Source organism: Gymnoscopelus braueri (genome assembly GCF_963280865.1).
Source record: "Gymnoscopelus braueri genome assembly, chromosome: 14".
Classification (NCBI taxonomy): Eukaryota; Metazoa; Chordata; class Actinopteri; order Myctophiformes; family Myctophidae; genus Gymnoscopelus; species Gymnoscopelus braueri.
In genome coordinates this window covers 40,723,876-40,743,923 of record NC_137619.1, presented here as the reverse complement: position 1 = coordinate 40,743,923, position 20,048 = coordinate 40,723,876, and the positions used below count along the sequence as shown (strand labels likewise).

General features: G+C 40.6%; 2 protein-coding genes across 2 annotated transcripts; one reads left to right on the top strand and one right to left on the bottom strand.

Moving 5' to 3' along the window:
• Nucleotides 1–397: 397 nt before the first annotated feature.
• Nucleotides 398–6,272, top strand: ephx5 (epoxide hydrolase 5). Its single transcript, XM_080449478.1, has 9 exons — nt 398–633; nt 1,126–1,339; nt 1,451–1,631; nt 1,725–1,934; nt 2,018–2,147; nt 2,424–2,635; nt 4,222–4,330; nt 4,613–4,738; nt 4,838–6,272. Exons 1-9 carry the CDS (start codon nt 611–613, stop codon nt 5,037–5,039), a joined length of 1,407 nt encoding a protein of 468 aa, XP_080305604.1. The 5' UTR covers nt 398–610; the 3' UTR covers nt 5,040–6,272.
• Nucleotides 6,273–9,007: 2,735 nt separating this feature from the next.
• Nucleotides 9,008–14,378, bottom strand: mad2l1bp (MAD2L1 binding protein). The gene is made up of 5 exons (XM_080450010.1): nt 14,017–14,378; nt 12,164–12,418; nt 10,986–11,234; nt 10,314–10,579; nt 9,008–9,858 (listed from the first exon to the last, which is right to left on the bottom strand). The coding sequence occupies exons 1-5, from the start codon at nt 14,279–14,281 to the stop codon at nt 9,331–9,333; spliced, it is 1,563 nt and encodes a 520-aa protein (XP_080306136.1). The 5' UTR covers nt 14,282–14,378; the 3' UTR covers nt 9,008–9,330.
• Between the last annotated feature and the right edge of the window lie 5,670 nt (nt 14,379–20,048).

Here is a 20,048-nt window from a genome sequence, read left to right as displayed (position 1 = left end):
GGGGTCCTTGAAAATGTTTGAGAAACACTGGTTTAAACAACATTAGGAAGCCCAAATAAGAAACTACACTTAGAAACAAGCCCAAAAAAACACAACCTACAACTACCAATATAAGCAAGTTTATAGAAAAACAAGCCCAAAGTCGCTTATAATAAGTGAACATGGCAACGCTGAGCCAGACACAAAACACGTCACATGTTTGTTAGACTGGGATCGATTCATTTAGCAGGCTGTAGATCCGGTCTAGAACGGATACGGAAATCATCTATTATGTGTTTGGAAATGACGGGATATATTAGGCGGGCTCTAGACAGAATCTGAGCACTGACTTCCACTGAGCAGTTCTTTCCACAGGCCGGTGACGCGTGACGCGAGGTTATTGTTGACGCTATTGGCATCAGGTGTTCGTTTGACAGACCTTTTCCGCTTGTGAAAGTTCCTCCAGTCATCCATTAATATCCGATAAAGAATGTAATAAAGTGCAAAGTACAGGCAGCACAGGCGAGCAAGGTTCAGTGAATTACAGTATTTTCTGCTGTGCTGCTCTGGGTTGTGATATTGAAACATTTCCACCTACTCTTCCAGTCAAGAAGCCTCCGAGCATAACACAATGCAGAGACTTGTTATTTTGAAGTAAGTCGCCCCTTTCACACAAATCTGAATTAATCCCTTTAAAACTTGACTCCAATTCTACAAATGTTTTCTAAATCTTAACAGTTTTCTGAAAAACTTATGTTGCTATAATGGTGGTGCTGGTGCTCAAACTTTTTTCACGTCAAGGACCCCCAAAACGATATGTATTTGGGCCTCGGACCCCCCCCCCCCCCCCCCAGAAGCAAAGATTTGAGTTTAAAATGTTTGCTCTAAACTATATATTCAAAGATTTGCACACATTTTCGAGATTTTTTCAAAAATAGCAGATCTACAAGCTCATAGCTCTATTTTTGAAAAGTATAAAATAATGGTTAAAGTGGTTAAAATAAAAAATGACACAGATGCTTTCCCGGTTTTAATGACTTAATAATCCCTCAGATCATTTGCATATTATATTATCTATGCACAACACAACCAGTGCATGGTTGTAGTGAAGTAAAGGTTTCTTTCTCTTTGATTTAAACATTGCAGACAAGCTTTCTTCAATTTGGAGCCTGCTCAACAGCAAGTTGTAATAGGGTCAGCTGTGGCAGGTGGGCTGATCCTGGCATATCTGCTGAACAAGAAAAAAGAAGTCAGAACCATCCCTGTTGGGGAAGGTTGGTGGGGAGCAGGAGAAAAACCTCAAATAGAAGATCATAAAATCTATTCATTTGAAGTGCAAACTTCAGATGAAGAGATTACGGTAATTAATTTGGTTTAATTAATTTGATTATTTGATTAATTTGATTATTTGAATCAATGATGAATCATTAATCATATGTAGCATTCATATACACGTGTATATTTTCCGTAGGACCTTCATGAACGTATTGACAGAACCCGCTACACAGATCCTTTGGAAAATGGCTGCTTCCAGTATGGCTTCAATTCCTCCTACCTCAAGAAAGTAGTTTCCTATTGGAGGAATCAGTTTGACTGGAAAAAACAGGTTGTGGTCCTTAACAAGTACCCACACTTCAAAACCAATATTGAAGGTAAGCCCTGGTTGACAGTGACCATAATTTACCTGTTTAGCCCTGATCGTATAATATCATATTTGTCACTTTCTCCTTATTGCTTTTCCTCAGGATTGGATGTACATTTCATCCATGTTCGACCACCTCAAAAGGAGGGCCAGAGGGTTCTCCCTCTCATGCTTGTCCATGGCTGGCCTGGCTCGTTCTTTGAGTTCTACAAGATTCTTCCCCTGCTGACAGATACCCAGGATGACCTGGCATTTGAGGTGATCTGTCCATCCATCCCTGGCTATGGTTTCTCAGAGGCCCCTCATAAACAAGGTAAATGTAGATGCATCAACATGTAGATTTCAGTGAGATCAAGAAAGAAATGTCCCTGGATTTGACCCCTTGTGTCTCTCCAGGATTTGACAGTCTTGCTGCAGCAAGAATCTTCCTGACACTGATGGAGCGTCTAGGTTTCTCACAGTTCTACCTGCAGGGGGGGGATTGGGGCTCCCTCATCACCACAAACATGGCTCAAATGAAGCCACAGTAAGAATGGAATCTAAATAGAAGTCTTAATCTAATAATTGCATTGGAATTTGCTGTAGTCACTCTTTCCAGACAGAACGTTGTGAAATTCTTGGTCATATTGTGAAACACTGCCCACAGTGTAAAAAAATAGCAGAGCCTATCCCCATTGCTCTGTAGAAGATTCTGAAGAGGAGAATTACAGCAAGCTTCACCGAGCCATGTTGATAAAACCGTCCTCAACCTAATGATGTATTTCTAGATTTTTAGATTTCTCTCTGCTCCTACTTTTTTCAGGTGTGTGAAAGGTCTCCATCTGAACATGATTTCTGCACAAAAAGGTTTCAAAGTGCTTATGTCAATCCTGTTTGGACGCTACGTGCCCTATCTGGTGGGCTTAACTCGTGAAGATGTCCGTCGCCTGTTCCCTTTCATGGAGAAGAATTTCTATGAGATCCTGAGGGAAACGGGCTACTTCCATATACAGGCCACTAAGCCAGACACAGTGGGTGAGAACACCCACCAGAGTGAACATTATGAACAAATGTAGACAATCACTTTAACTGTTCATTAGTCAAAATAACTTCTATCTAATTGTTGAGCTCTTGGTTATGACAGTTGTGATGGGAAATTATATACATCCAGTTGAAGCTGATAAAAATCAAGTTTATTTGTGGAATCCAACAGCATCAAAAACAAACACGTTTGTCTTCAATGTCTTGTCCCCAAAGCCCAAGATGGCCTGCACCCTGAGCTAACTCTTTGCGCGTCCCCCCAGTGTATTTATACTTTTCTCTCCCAAGTATTCAAAAGTACATGCTTTGAAAAATACTTAAAGTAAAAGTAGGGGTACATTTCTTAATTTTTATATCAATGAATTGTTGTAATGAAGAGGCGAGCGGAGGGGGAAGCCAGACACAGGGCTAGTGTGAGAGCAGAAGTGTGGCCTTCCCTAAAATTGAATTTTCCCTAAAATTGAATTTTAGGGAAGCCCAGAAAGGGCTGGGAAGCCCAGCCCTTCCTCATAATTTGTATTTGAGGGAAGAAAAAAGAAACGGTGAACTTAAAAGTACTCAGTACTTTACACCCTTCCTAGAAATGTACTTGAGTAAAAGTAAAATATGTGTCTTGGAAATGTAATCAAGTAAGAGTAATACATATGAAAACAAATCTAATACTCAAGTAAAGTACAGATCCTCAGAATTTGTACTTGAGTACAGTACTCAAGTACATTTACCCTGTGTGTGTGTGGGGGGGGGGGACAGGGATCAAGTTGCTTTAGAGGTTGCTGGTTTGAGTCTAGAGCGGATACAGAAATGGTGCGTGCGTGTATGTGTGTGTACAAAATGACCAGATATGGAAAGCGGGCTCTAGACCTGGTCACACTGGTAATTCAAAATGAAAACCAGACTTTCCATGCGGTGGATGCGTTTTCATGAAGTTGGACTCGCACACCTGGTCTTGTGAAGTTGATGGTCATAATGACACGGCTACTCATTCACTCCTACTTTAACTCTTACCCTGCCAGAGTTTTTTCAAAAAGTCTGTAGCCTCTGCCAGGGTTTTGACCGATTTTGGTACCTTTTCGCATAGCCACAGAATATTTTTCTCCAGTATGATTGATCCCAGATAATTTCTAATCACAGATGAGATTCAGGTGTGGTTTCACAAATGTCAACGAGGTCAATTTGACCTTGTTGTCATGTGTTGTTTGATGTTTGAAAATAGCTCAAAACCAGTAGTTTCAAACCAAAAAACATTGTGAATTGTTTGTCCGTTTCAATTTTAACATTGAAGTGGATGGAGCAGCAAATCTTTGGGAATTGTTATCTCCTTATTCGTTTGGAATATCGAAAAGGTGTCAATCTTTTTTTTTTTTTTTTTTCAAAGACGTTTTTAAACGTCTTTGGCAGGCAATAGCTGAAGGCCCAAAGACGTTTATAAACGTCTTTGGCAGTTATAGAGTTAAACTTCTAGTTTCCTGTTTAGGTGTTCAGGCCTAAAAGCACAGTATCAGATGCTTTTTTTTATTACAATGTTTAGTTTTGTTGACTTGAGTACATCATTCTTATTGGCACTTTAATCATGTCTACAGGCTGTGGAGTGAATGACTCTCCTGTTGGCTTGGCGGCCTACATACTGGAAAAGTTTTCTTCCTGGACTGACCTCGAGAACAGAAACCTGGAGGATGGTGGATTAGAGAGGTAGAAAGAAAGACTCTGCTCAATTACCAATACTGCATTTTACGAGGAAGAGATTGCATGAAAATAATGTTGCACTTACATTTTATTCATCCATTGTGGTATAGTTATTGCATTGTGTTGTAATATTTTCATGTCAAAACAATCTCGATAATAATGAAAATAACATATTGAAAATGTATTTAATATACTAGTAAGGACAACTTTTTATCTTTGAAAGGAACATACTGTACTTTAAGTCATGCACCTTGGTAATAGCTGGTAGTACTTATTTTATTTATGCAGGAAGTTTAGCCTGGATGATCTTTTGACCAATGTCATGATCTACTGGACCACGGGATCTATTGTCTCTTCCATGCGCTTCTACAAAGAGAACTTGAAGACTAACATTGAAGACAGAGTGGATTCAAGGTGCCACTTTAATTTAACACTGGTGGTGACCTCAGTTTGGTTAAATAATGGCATTTGCAGATTTGAAAGACTCTAAATTGGCTTTGTTTCCTTTCTTAGGACTGGGATATTCGTTCCCACAGGACTGGCCGCCCTCCCAAATGAGCTGATGCACTGTCCTCGTTCATGGGCAGCAATGAGGTTCCGGAACATCTACTCCTACTCTTACCTGTCCAGAGGAGGACACTTTGCTGCCTTTGAGGAGCCACAACCACTAGCTGATGACATAGTCCAGTTTGTTAAGAAAGTGGAGAAGTTATAATGCTGTAGAACTAATGCTTGCCAACCCATGTAATGGTGATACATTGCCTTTGAAGTTCTGCACATAATGTGTGTGTGTGTGTGTGTGTATGTGTGTGTGTGTATGTATGTATGTATGTATGTATGTGTGTGTATATATATATATATATATATACACACACACACACACACACACACACACACACACACACACACATATAAATGTATATCTATTTGCACTGAGATTGTGTGATTTCTGTCATGTCTCTATGTCACATGAACGTCATAATGCAGGAAGACTGAGTCAATGTTGAGTTTACAGTAAAAAACAGAACAAACCTTTCATAAACACAAACATGAACACATCTGTTCAGGAGCAATTGAGGTAAATTGAAAAACACTGATTCACCGGACTAATTAATCTGAGAAACATGGATTGTAATAAAATAATTTAACCATCAAATAAATCATCTTTATTATAATGCAAATGATAAAATGACAAACCAATTGCCCTCTGAGACAAATAAAGTTGGTTATAATCACAGGTTTCACTTTTAATACCAACAAAAGCATGATGATACCCACAGGCTGTGATCTCCAGGGCCCAAGAGTTCCAAACCTTTTAATCTCTATCTTGAAATCGGGCCCGAAGTCAATACCAGTGCCTCCATGTTGATCTCATACAACTCTGGGCAGGACAAGAGAGACGTATATTAACAGAAGTATAGGGGGTACCAGGCTGAGGGAAAAAACACTTCCAGCTGCTGTAGCAACGTGTCCAACTCCGCTGACCCTTCAGTCTATGTCCAAAGCCACAGTAAGAATTGGGTCAATACAGAAATTGTAATCTAATCTCATGGAATTTGCAGGAGTCATTTGTTTTCCCAAACAGACCTAGTCATTATGGTGAAACACTGCCTGCAGTGTACAAAATAGCAGAACCTCGATTGCTCTATAGGCAATTCTGAAGAGAGAAAAAAAGAAGAACAAAAGGGTTTTAAGAGCCATTAACCACACTATCCTCCAAACTGCTCATGTGATGTATTTCTGTATTTCTCACTCCGGTCCTATTTTGTAGGTGTGTGAAAGGTCTCCATCTGTACATGATATCAGCATGGAAAGTGCTGATGATATCACAATATCACAATTGTTGAGCTCTTGGTAATGACAGTGCATTCTCCCTTAACATTCATCAGCAGAGGAGATGAAGTTATAGGTTAGAACAAGTAAAGATGGGAAACGGTGTGAGACTCTGCTAGCTGGTACTGTAAAAAGTCTAGCTTATCACCGGAAATGACCCCCCCCCCCACCTCCCAACTGCATAAATAAATTATATGGATATTAATTAAATGCACCCTGTCCAAAGTCTCTGGACATTTGACATCTGACATGGACGAAACTAAATATTTGATGAGTGAAGTTAAACTAGGTCATTAAACTCTTCTGAGAGAAGTCAAAGAACACCACAAACAATCACTCAAACAGCACAAAGTAAATAAATCAATTAGTAGCATTTCTTCGTACATGTGCTGACTAGAACCAGGCGTTTATTGGATAGAATGGCAACAACAACATTTTAACCGGTTGTTTGTGTCTATAAGGAAATATTAACTGAAGTTGTTGTATAGGACAACATGGGTATGTTGGCAATGGAAAGTGTGGTAAAGTACAAAAGTCCTGTGAAAGATTCGTAGGCCTTGTCTGAAGAGTAGAAAGGTTGAGACCGATAATATTCCTTAAGTCAATTTATAAAAACAGAGTACAACAGGGTTCCATGCAGTCTGAGCTCCATGGAACACTGTCCGGCAGCCTGCCCGGCAAGAAGTGCACATACAGTGCTTGGAGCAGGAGTCAATCATGACCTAACTACCGGTATCCTGCCGGGCGAGTAGTAACGTCCCATTTTCAGTTAGCTTGGTTATATAGCAATGGTTCATACATTAGATGTGTGTAGAAGAAATGCGGGTACATGTGTGTGGCTCAACCCTGGCCCACCATACGGGCTGATTGGCTCAACCTCTGATCAGTTGCTAATTTGTTTCATGAAGACCCCCTGGCTGTGTCATCTCTAAGTATCAGGTTTGAGTTGTCAAACAACTTTAGAGTAGACTACTGTCTGTAACCTAGAGATCAAAAACTACCACCACATGTTTTCCTGTCAATACACAAGTAGGTGTCAGAGCAACACCGCATGGGATGTCAGCTTTCTGTACATCAGCCTGCCCGTTTGTCCATTGCTTTGCCTGTCTGTTTGTCTTTGTTGTGCATACATCTCACAGGAAGTATTATGGCAGTCCAGTTGGCTGCTCTCTATTAGAAAATAAATGTAATTTTGGAAATGTATTCATGATTATAGCAGTGATGGAACAAAATCTAGAAAATATAATACTGAGGTCAATGTCTGTGTCTGAAATAAAACGTAATTATGTAGATTATATGCTGAAACTTTCATGTGATAACATGCACTACTGGCAGTACAGTGAACCATAACTTGATGTGTTTTCATCCAAGAAGTTCAACCAGGAAGATCTTTTGACCATTGTCATGATCTACGTATGTAGGACCACATACGCTTCTACAAAGATAACATTAACTAACATTGAAAAAAGAGTGGACATGAGGTGCCACTACTCTTATTGATGACTTTTATTCTTGGTGTCCTCAGTTTTGTGTAATAATGGCGTTTCCAGCTTTGAAAGCCTCTTAACTGGCGTCATTAGGAAACGATTATATTTGTGCCCACATAACTGGCTGCAAATAAGAGTTTAAAAAGTTCTGAAACATAACTTTGATTATTTCTCCCCTTCAATAATACCAATAGGTATTGTATTTTACATCATTGTTTAGCCACCTTTACAGCGAGGTATAACTTGTAAGGATCGTGAAATCGTGGAATGAGCAACACAGCTAAACGTGTGGGTAGTGCCCCCCCAAACAATTGGCCAAAATCCCCCAATATGCTTGTTAGTATTCACTCTCATTTTGAGCGACCTGCCAGCACAGCTGTGTGACTGGCAGTCTGGCACCTGAGCAAGGGTCCTGCAACTCTGACAGAGATCTGTCTGTGGTACCGTTTGTGAAAATCTTGCCTGTAAATCTCTGGAAGAAAGCCTATGGTTCTTCTTCTTGGGGTGGAAATGGTACCAGGGCTGACACCAAATAATGCTGCCACTCTGCATAACAGAACACCAGCTTCCACTTGCCCTATTGCACTAGGCCTTATCCTGAAGGGACAAGTGTGGCATCTTTCCATGGGGGCAATGTTGCTGCTTGGAGCATACTCAAACTCAACAAAGTTGCAAGACCCATGCTCAGTTGCCAGTCACACACCTGCTTGCAGGTCACTCAAAGCGAGAGCGATTACCAACAGAAGCATATTGACGGATTTTTTGGGGTCTACCCACATGTTTAGCTGTGTTTCTCATTCCACAATTCGAGTTATATCTCGTTGAAAAGGTGACTAATCAACGATAAAGATGTAAAATACAATACCAATTGGTATTGTTGAGGGGGAGAAATAATCGACCGAAGTCAAGTTTCCTAACTTTTTTTGAGGAGTTTATGAAATTCGTCATCTGCATTTTCCCATCTTAACTTAGGAGCAGTGTGCACTACTAATACAACACCCAGGGAGAAGTATTGTTCAGGGATTTAATCAGAGCCCCCTAGACCAGGGGGAGAACCAGAGACCCTCTGTTTCCCAGACAACCCATTTGCCCATTCAACTATAGCCTCCCATTATACATTATATTTGCTTCATTAAACCCTTCAATTTCAATCATTCCAAATCCAGGCACATTGGTCACTGTGTCAATTTGATTCGACCTTAGTTATGTTTGAACTACTTCTAACATAACAGCACAGTGATTGCTTGTACATTATGTTGGAATATAAATGTGAATCAATTCACGACTGCAAAAAAAGGTTTATATTATTATTTATAAGACAAAACCAAAAATAATAATGGCATTTTGAAATGCTGCACATAAAACATTTTTGCACTAAAATTGTCGAGCTTAGGCTGCTATATACATGCCGATATATATATATACACACAAATTACAGACCTTTCAGAAGCATTTGAGAAAAATTTAAAGACTGATTCACTTGACTGTAAATCTGAGAAAAATGAATGAAATATGAGGATAATGCACCCAATAAATCGTTTCACTTTTAATCCAAACTAAAAAAGAAAAATAATTACCCATAATAATTAATAATTAAAATATACAATTCAAAAGTCCAGAAATCACCTGAACCCCAATAAAAAATAGTTACAAGATTCCAATCACTGTACTCCCCTGCTTTGCTTGTCACGAGCTGAAGCCCTTGATGGCTGTAGGGGCCTGAAACCAAACATACTCTTTCCAGTCTGACCTCTCAGTCTGGAGGTCCCTACAGATGTCAGTATCAGTTGACAGGACAATAATACGTCTTTTTACCCGGGTTGGCACTTTAAAGCCTAGTTTAGGCCGGAACCAGCCAACGCCACATTCCCTGTGAGCCAGAACTAAGACCGTGGTGGCCGTCAGACGCACAGGTGCAGTATCAGACAAAAGATCAGTGACAAAAAGTGTGCGAAAGAGTTGCCGTAAGCATGACGATACCCGCAGGCTCTTATCTGCAGAAGACAATATCAGTGCCTCCATGTTGATCTCGTACAGTTCTTTGGGAAGGACCACAGAGCCACCTAGTAGCAGAAGTACACGGGGCACCAGGCTGAGGGAAAACAGCACCTCCAGCTGCTCTAGCAACGTGTCCAGCTCCTGCAGGCTCCGCTCACTCTTCCTGCAGCCCATGTCTGCTGAGTGCACTGGTCTCCAGCTTGCCACCTCCTTATTCTAGAAGGTAGGGAAAACACATTTCGGGTCAGCTAAAAATAAAAGGCCCCACTTTGATGTAGGTGTGCAACATTTAATCAAACTACTGTAATTAATTGAATTGATTATAAAATAATACATTTTGCTAAAGTAATTGAGGGAAAGTATTATATTGAAATGTCATTTTTTTCATCCAATCATTCTCAAAAATAGCTAAAATTGCAGATCTACAAGCTTCCAACACATTATGATGTGACACGTTGTGGTGAGCTTGTAGATCTGCTATTTTTGATCAGACTAAAAAAAAAAATTCACGTTGGTGCCTTGATATATTAAATAAAAATAAAAAAAATTATCACTAAGAAAATAAGTGATACAGGCGACAGGCCTTGCTTGTTGACACTGAAGTGAAAGGGAAATTATCTTGATTCACACTGGATGTGCAAATGACAGTCTTAAGAGGTAACTGAATTCACCTGCTTTGAAGCTTGACATTTCTGAGAAAGCTTCAGCTGGTCGTAGGTCATGGGCAGCTGCTGTCTCTGGTAGAGGACACATTTAAGGATCTCATGAACAAATCGACAGCAGCCCTCCAGAGTCACAGTGCCAGGGAACACCACATCCACACAGCCCTCCTCCTGTGCTCTTTTCACCATTTCAGCATCATGATCATGCTTAGTGGGAGTCTCAACGGGGGCCTCCGGACCCTTCAGGCGGGGGCTATCATCTTGTTGAACGTCATCTGTCGAAGAGATGTCAGTAAACAAGTTTATTCAGGGGAGGAGCTTGCCTGGCATTGCCGGGTTATTGTGTTAATCATAGGCGTTGTTTTTTGTGTGGATGAAATAGACTCTCTCTCCCTCCCTGGTCGAGCTTTGGTGATCAGATGTCACACACAACAGAATCTCTCTCGCTCGTCAGCCAAATTGACCTTATGGTTCTGTAACTCAAGAGTGTATAAATAGAACCAATGGGCACTATTTGGATCCATTTATACACTCTCAGAGATAAATTAATTAACACTGGGGATTTTACAGTATAGATGGGGATCCCAGAGTTAAAATTTGTAAGAAATAGAAGGGTCCTATTAGGGTTGGGAATCACTTTCTACACAGCAGGATAACTGGCTTAACATTAGCTATACTTACCACTATCTGTGGTTGTAGAGGGCACAGTGTTCTCTTTGCCTTCCATGATGCTACTAATGAGTTGTTCTGAATTGAGTTGATTCTCTGATGAGACATCTTCATCATTAGAAGACACGACGTCTTCCTGCATTGAGAGCTGTACTGTAGTTTCCACAGAAGATTGGCATGAGATAGCCTGATCTAAAGTTACTGAACCGGAAAGTGTTCTGTAATCCTTCAGACTGAGGCCATCATCTTGTGGAGTGTCATCTGTTGAAAATATGTCAGTAAACAACATTGTCATTATAACAGGTATTGTCTGGGTTATTGTACAAACTGACGCAGCGATCAGTGTGTTCAGGTTTCGGACTTTCGGTACAGTATTAGTTATTGTGTGGGTCTAATAGGCTCTCCCTCCTACTCACACACTCCCTTCCTGCTCCTCTATTGCTGATCAAGCAGCGGTGGCCTAAAGGTTAGAGGAGCGCCCTTGTTGCTGGAAGGTTAGCGGTTCGATTCCCCGCACCGGCAGGAAACTCTGGGTGGCGAAGTGAATGGTCGCCACTCCCCCAACACTGCTGAAGTGCCTTTGAGCAAGGCACTGAACCCCCAACTGCCCCAGTGGAGCTGCTTAGTGGCCAAGAGCATAAGACTGTGGTTGTACTGGTCAGCTCCCTGGTTTGTGTCTGTCTGTGTGTTTCTATGTGCAGGGCGTTGCTGAAAATGAGCACTTGTGCTCAGCTACTACCCTGGGTAAATAAAGAACAAAAAAGCTCTGGTTTAACGTCACACACAATAGAAACAGTTGGCTAACAACGCTGATTTGCACGGATGTCGGGGATCTCCATAATTATTTGCCATATATATGGGCGGTGTGTCAGTTATGTCCATATTTGTAGAAAGAATACAAGAACGCTCGCCCCAAAACACGCTCGCACCTGGTCAAATCCAGCGGCCTCGGAACGGTCGCCACCAGATATTCCTAAACGTATCCTCAGTAAAACTATGCCTAAACCTAACCTTATTCCTAAACTTAACCTCAGTAAAACTATGCCTGACCCAAAATAAATGTACAGTGTACATTGGGGTTCCACCCAGAGACAAAAAAACGTAGAATAAGAAGGGTTCTTGAAAATAAAAAAGCTTGGGAATCACTGGTCTACAGATCAGGATAACGGCATTAGCTTAACGTTACTTACCACCATCTGTGGTTGTAGAAGGCACAGTGGTGTTCTCTTTGTCTTCCATGATACTTGTACTAAGTTTTTCTGAATTGAGTTGATTCTCTGATGAAACATCATCATCATCAATAGAAGACCCGATGACGTCCTGCCTTGAAAGTTGTCCTGTCGTTTCCACTGAAGATTGGCACGAGATAGTCTGCTCCACAGTTACCACACCAGCGAGTGTCCGGTAACCCTTCAGACAGAGGCCATCGTCTTGTTGAGAGTCATCTGTAGAAAAGGTGTCAGTAAACAAGTGTATTAACAACAGGCAGCATGCCCGGTGATGTCAGGGGTTATAATCAGTGTGTTCAGGTTTTTGATTGATTGAATACTTTATTAACGGTTTGCAAATAGTACAGTGGTACGATTATACGAAGGATAACACAAAAAGCCCTAAGGGCTTGTTTCCATTGTGGTCCTGTGTATTCATCAAGGTTTCAGTACAGCATTGGTTATTGTGTGGGTCAAATAGGCTAGGCTCTCTCCCCCGATCTCCATAATATCTGGACAAATATGGACATAACTGAGTGACGCCCAGCACATGCATTATGCAGCTGTCCATATTGGTCCAGAGTTAGACATACTTCACAGACAACTTTAACTGTACAGAATAGATGTAGGCTAATTCCTTTTGATAGTTAGGACTAATAGGAACCAAATGAGTGCACAAAACTTGAAAAGAATTGACCCTTTTTTCAGTGGTGGAGAAAGTACTCGCATGATTTACTTAAGGAAAAGTATCAACACTGCAATGTAGATTGTCGTTTTGGTATTCAAAGTCCCATATTCAAAATGTACTTGAGTAAAAGTACAAAAGTATCAATATCAAAATATACTTAAAGTACCAAAAGTAAAATGACTCATTGTGCAGAATCACCAGAATGTCCCATTTCACAAGTTCAAAAATATATTTCTAGATTAGATCTACAAGCTCACTGTGAGCTTGTAGATCTGCTATTTTCAAATGGCCAAAATATATATATATATATATATATAGGGCTGAAGTGGTGATTGTATTTTGTAATAATAATAATAATAATCTAAATCTACAAAGTAACTAGTTTTCATATAATTGTAGTGGAGTAAAAGTAAAATATTTTCCTCTGAGATGTAGTGGAGTAGAAGTAAAAGTATTGAAAAGAGTGCATACTGAAGAAAGTAAAAAATACCTCAAAATGTCACTTAAAGTAGGGTAAGTGATTTTCTTTGGTTAAAATAAGTGTTAAATAGCTCTATATTCTGATAGTACTCATTGATATAGAGTGTTTGTTCAGTATTAGGAGTCTCCTTGTCTCTCCAGCTCTTTATTTAACAGAAAATGCATTTTCGTTTCAGTTTCAGTTTCATTTCCAATTTTATCCAACCAGGACACAGAACTCAATCAGGATACAGATTAAACAAGTGAAATTGGAAGTGATGACACTAAGAAATGAGTAGACAAAATTGGAACTGGAACACACAAAACTAATGAACACAAAATTAAGCTTAAAAATTGGTACTTTCTCCTGATTGGCTGAGATGTTGACACCTACCGAAAAATGTATTTTCTGTTTATTAAAGAGCTGGAGAGACAGGGAGACATCTGTTACTGAAAAAACACTCTATAGCAATGATTACTATCAGAATATAGTATTTTAACCTTTTAACAAAATACTTTTTGTTTTAACCAAAAAATATCACTTACCCTACCTTTAAGTAATAGTTACTTTACACCACTGCTGTTTTTACAGTGTCAGAAGAGTCACTAGATTGGGGTCCCCACTCCCCAGAGATTAAACGATAACTGCATTAGCTTAACGTTAGCTAAAGGTAGCTAAACTACTTACCACCACCTGTAGTTGTAGAAGACACAGTGGTGTTCTCTTTGTCTTCCATGGTGCTCATAACGAGTTGTTCTGAACCTAGTGGATCCTCTGATGAAACATGATCATCATTAGAAGCCATGATGTCCTCTTCCTGCATTGAGACATGTTGTCCTGGAGTTCCCACTGAAGACTGATGATGTTGTGAATGTGTCTGGTCTAAAGTTAACGAACCGCTGTCTTCAGTTCCGCCATCTTCTTCCCCCTCTGGTGAAAACGAGAGACACATTTTTATCTCACCAGTTTCACCAGTATTATTGTCAACAACAGCGTTATTAAATTCCTCTGCTCTGTGTTTCGTGCTCAGCCCTTCTTCAAGTTCTGCCATCATTTTGAAACTTGAAAGTGACCCGGGTGCGAGTCGTGGTGCATCATGGGAAACTGGGCTGCGTTCAAAAGCAACCTTCGCCATTTCTGGTTGGCGTCACATTGTTTTTGTTCCCCACATAATGCCTACAATTAATTTAGTCTCGCTAGTCGGCGCTACGAGTTAGAATAAAAGATGGTCTATACCAAATGATTATTATACCAAAAGAAACGAAACTGTTATAGTATATACCAAACTAAACACATTTTAAACTGGGGGAATCATTTTGAAGGTGCACGGCACTGGAGGTTCCGGTCACCTGATGACGTAAAGTTATTTCCGCTCCGACCGGCTACGCCGAGAATAGCCGATCTACAAGCTCAAAACGCTTCGCGGATGTTGATTATGTGGCGCGTTGTGAGCTTGTAGGTCTGCGGTCGTCCTCGACGCGCAACACCGTCGCTCGACGGAGCAGTTATTGCTGATTTTACTGGCCAATCATCACTATGGAAGTTTATCACAGCGGGGTCTTTGCTGATGTATTAGTATTATTATTCGTATTATTATAATTATTTGTATTTTTATTATGCTATTAACGGCCCCTGTAAAAAGCCAAAGCCCCCTTGAACTGTTTACTGTACATATTTTTTATTTTCTACTCGTTTATACGATGTTTTTGCATAGTATTGTATATTCATCTGTCATTAAATGTTTCGATGAATTGAGTACAAAGGTTTCGGAGGAGTTGATCTGTGGCAGTCTGGCAGATTTCCTCCTATGCACAGTGACAGTACATATCTCATACTTATAGTGCCCTCTAGTGGTGAGGTTGAGTTGCGCACGAGATGTAAGAAACTCAAAGTGACACAGGTGTGTTGATCATTCAACAAGTCAAGTAGAACAAAGTTGGTAATAAATGAACATCATCATAAGAACATTAACATAGTTTGCTCAGTTCACCATAAGCCCCGTTATATCTTTAATTAAGGCTCTGTTCCTCTGCCAGAGGTTATCCTCTGGTTTGTTTTGACCAGATAACGATGGCTTCCGAGTTCGACCCTTGGATAAAAGGTACCGTTGTTTGATTAAATCCTTCCTGGGCCTTCATTGTTTTACCCAGAGTTTAATGTAACGACAGTGGTGGGAAAAGTGCTCAAATCTTTTAATTTAAGTAAAAGTATCAACAATACTGCAATGTAGAAATAAAGGAGAAATACTCTTACATATACTACTAAAAGTCTAGAATTCAAAATGAGTAAAAGAAGTAAAAGAACATAAGTATTGGTCTCAAAATGTACTTAAAAGTGCCAAAAGTAGAAAGTACTCGTTATGCAGAATGTTCCATTTCACAAGTTTTCAAATGTATACAAATCTTTTGAAAAGTACTCAAATGGCCGAAATGTATAAAGGGCTGAAGTAGTTATATATGTTTTGTAATAAGTTTTCAAATTGTTGTGGAGTAAAACTGTAAAAGTACAATATTTCCCACCCTGAGCAAGCAATTTTGCGACAGTGGCAACAAAAAACTCCCCCTTAACTGGAAGAAACGTCAGGCAGACCCTAGCCTCGGAAACCCAGGCTTTTTTTAGACCCAGGCTCTAGGGTGGGCAACCCTCTGCCTTGACCGTGTTGGGGGGGAGAGAGAGAGGGAGAGACAGACAGACAGAGGAGAGACAGAGATTGAGATACAAGTAGTAGCAATAACAATAGTAGCAAATACTAGTACTGTATATGATAATATAATATGGTACACTGAAAAATTAAATATAGTAATGTTGACTAATGTGCACATCATCACGTTTCCATAGAGGGAGAGACAGTTATCATCTAAACAAGTGATTGTCCACATGAAGGGCAACACAACCACCATTCTGAATAAAAAGGTAGGCCATATCTTATGTCATACTGGAATATTAGGCATTGACTAGTCAGCCTACTCGATTGATTTTAATTTATCCAGATTGTATCTAATGGTAAACGAGGGGATGGATCAAATGACTGTGAGAAGACCTTCTCCTTTGATTTGGCTTATGATTCAGCTGGAGAAAGCCCTATTTTTGCATCCCAGGAAAAGGCAATCAAACCCTAATATCCCATGTGTCTTAGTGACTGAGAGAATGTTTCCTTGATTCATATTCAGGAGTTTGTGTGACTTGGGTTAAAATGATAATGTAACTTGATACTACTACACAGTAAAATCTACTATGTACTACTGAACTTTTTGAGATGCCAGACAAGCCATGCATCTCTCTGTCTCTCTGTCTCTCTCTGTCTCTCTCTCTCTCTAAAAAATAATAATTAGTACAGTATGGGCATATTTGCAACACTGTTCTGCCTTTACTTACATACGTACCTACGGCCAGACAGGCACTTGAAAATCCCACACTATGATGGGAAATGAAGTAAGGCTTCCTTTCACATTCCACGTTCTATGCGAGATGTGTATTCATACTGACATCCAAGAGCTGCTTTCTCTTCTTTTTCTGTTTCTTTAAACATCCTCATACGATGTGCTTAGAATAGGCTAATGCTGTCTTGCATGCTGATTTGACAGTCACAACAATCGCCCAAGCACACAGTGGCCCTCATTTATCAACGCAGCGTATAAACCGGCTTATATTTTTCCATATATTCGGCGTACACCAACGTCAAAGTCACATTTATCAACGGATCCTACACAGCCAATCCTGGCGTACATCAGGTCGGAGCTTTGATATAAATCTCACGTCTGAAATCGAGCGTCATTTAAATACAACGCCCTTAAATATTCTCAAAACGCACCCCCGATTTTACGACATGAAGAAGAATCAGAATACGACCAAAGACATCAAAGCCATAAGAAAGAGTTTCCCCCGATCGCCCTCGCCTCGCCTGCCTGTCAAGTGGCTACACACACACAACACACACACGAGCGCCACATACGCACCAACGTCACCACGCCTCACCTCTCTCTCTCTCTCTCTCTCTTCTCTCTCTCTCTCTCTCTCTCTCTCTCTCTCTCTCTCTCTGTCTCTCTCTCTCTCTCTCTCTCTCTCTCTCTCTCTCTCTCTCTCTCTCTCTCTCTCTCTCTCTCTCTTCTCTCTCTCTCTCTCTCTCTCTCTCTCTCTCTCTCTCTCTCTCTCTCTCTCTCTCCTCACACACACCACACACACACACACACACACACACACACACACACACACACACACAAAACACACACACACACACACACACCGCCCAACTGTGTCTTTCATGTAATCCGTAGCGGTACAATCTTTGTCACGTAGGCTTGTAGCCTACATGAATGACATATTATGATACCAATCACATCGCCATGAATGGAATACGTTTGTATATTAATTTATTTAACCCCATACCGAGCAGTGCACAAGCAGTCATGTAGGATAATTCCCCGTAAGACTCGGACGGGCGGCAGTCATTCCGCGGCAGTGATGCCGCCACGTTAATAAGAGATTGGAGCGTCGGGTTTATATCGTTAACCCAGCAAGGTTGTAGTCTTCATAACTCTCTATGACATAACTCCCTAACATAGGACAAGCTACTGTAAGTTTGTACACCTCACTGTCCATGAAAAGATCGTCGGGAGTCCCGAAAATGCGCTCGCAGAAGCGCTGTATATTTGAAAATAGCAGATCTACAAGCTCACAACGAGTGGCGATGCGACCCGTTTTTGAGCTTAGATCTGCTATTTTAACATAGCCAATGCAACTGAATGACTGTTAAAGCAGTTTGTATAAATTAATTTATAAAATGTTATATTTTCACAGGGATTATTTATTAGTGTAGATATACATTTAGGAGTGGATTATGTGTCCAGATGCCTGTCAGACAGTCAGACAATGCTGCTCCGCAGGTCTAGAATGGAATAAACGGGCGCAGCCAACGTCAACAACTGGTCTCGACCAGACGTGAGATTTCAGCTTACGGTAGGATGAAGCCCAAGTCAGGATATATTGATAAATGCCGAAAGGTGCGGTGATCTCGCCCTACGCCCATTATTTGGGCTGCACCGCGTTGATAAATGAGGGCCAGTGTATCTGTCCCTGAGCTATTCACCCAGTGAACACCTCGCCCCAAGTACACACCCATCTTTTATGGCAACATCTCAGCAGCTGTACCTCCTCTTCTGCCAGTGGTTTTAAACTTGGGGACCCAGGCTTGGCCAGCAAAATGATTCATAGCTATTATTACGTGTGCAAGTACAATAAATACAACTAGAGGACATACAAGAATGGTTTTTATCAGCGTTTCACTGTTATCTCTATGCCTAGAATATATAGACCGTAAAGGAATTCTGGACCAAGTGACAGACCATATCAGACCAAATCATGTGTAACAATAAACATGTTATTGGATTGGGGTCTCACTCCCAGAGATGAAAAAAATCTAATGGGAGTCCATGGCCTAATCTAATGCATTTTAGAATCACTGTCTTATGCTGTGCCGTCTCTACACAAATCAGAAAATATGATGATGGAAGCTGTGCCCACCTTTCTTTTATCACCTTGCACGGCATCAGATTTTTCTTTATATGGCTGATGAGATTATCTGCTTGTCTACCAGGAGACATATGCAAGGTCATCAGCAGAGCTGCTGTCAACGTCCTAGATAATTATACAGCTCTTAATACGTACTATCTGTTACGTTGTAATTAAAACAAGAAGGCACACAAATCGGAGTGGAATTGCTTTCACGCTTCAGTAACCCTGTATCAGATGAGCCAGTGTTTGTGTTGTTCAGCAGGCTTCGCATGTACCAACGTTTGGTCACAGAAATAGTAAAAGACACCCCATTAAGGGAACACAGTAGGAGCAAAATGCTGTTGTCCTTTCAAAGTATATTGACAGAATGTTTTGTGATTTTGGGCCTATGTGTACTTACTGTTCTCTCTTTTTATGTACCAGGGGGATAAAGGCTTAATCCCACGTATCAGTGAAGGCTTGTTCAAGATGTCACAGAGAAACGAGAGTGATGCTGTGTCATTTCGTGCTGAAGTCAGGTAACGGCTTGTCACACAGTACGTGAGTTTATGTTCCAGGTTTTCTTTATGAGGCCACAAATCTGGGAATCTGTCTTGAAATTATGAGGCAAGTCGGGCAACCACGTGAGCCATCTAAATATTAAAGCTAGTCTTTTTGTATTGGAATATGGCACCAGCATTAATTTTGCCTTTGTTATAGAATTTAATGTAAGTCAGTGGAGAGAGAAATCAAATGTCTCAACATCACATGCAGTGTTGGAAAAGAATGTACAAAATTGTAATTTCAGTTGACACTCAATCCCTGCGCAGCTGCTAAGGTGGTAGAGGTCACCTGGGTTTAGTTTTCTGGTTCAATACTGGCTACTTGTGGCTTTCCTGTGAAGTTGAGCAAGACACTGAGCCCCTCTGCTCCCTCAGTAGCTTCCCACTGCTCCTAATTAGCATAGGTTAAATTCAGAGCACAAATCGCAGGTATGTGGATGAATTTACCCTAACAGAAATTACTTGTCAATAGGGACTTTAGATCTGACTATATGAAATGATAAGAAGTGCCATGGAGTAAACAACAGTGAACTGAAGTCACTTTTCATTCTCTTTAACCAAATTAACCCTGGCATCACTATTCTGGGCAACACCCTTTGGTCTTCTACGATACGCATGCCAAGTTTGAAGTCAACATTTCACGGTCTCCGAGTTATGACACACACA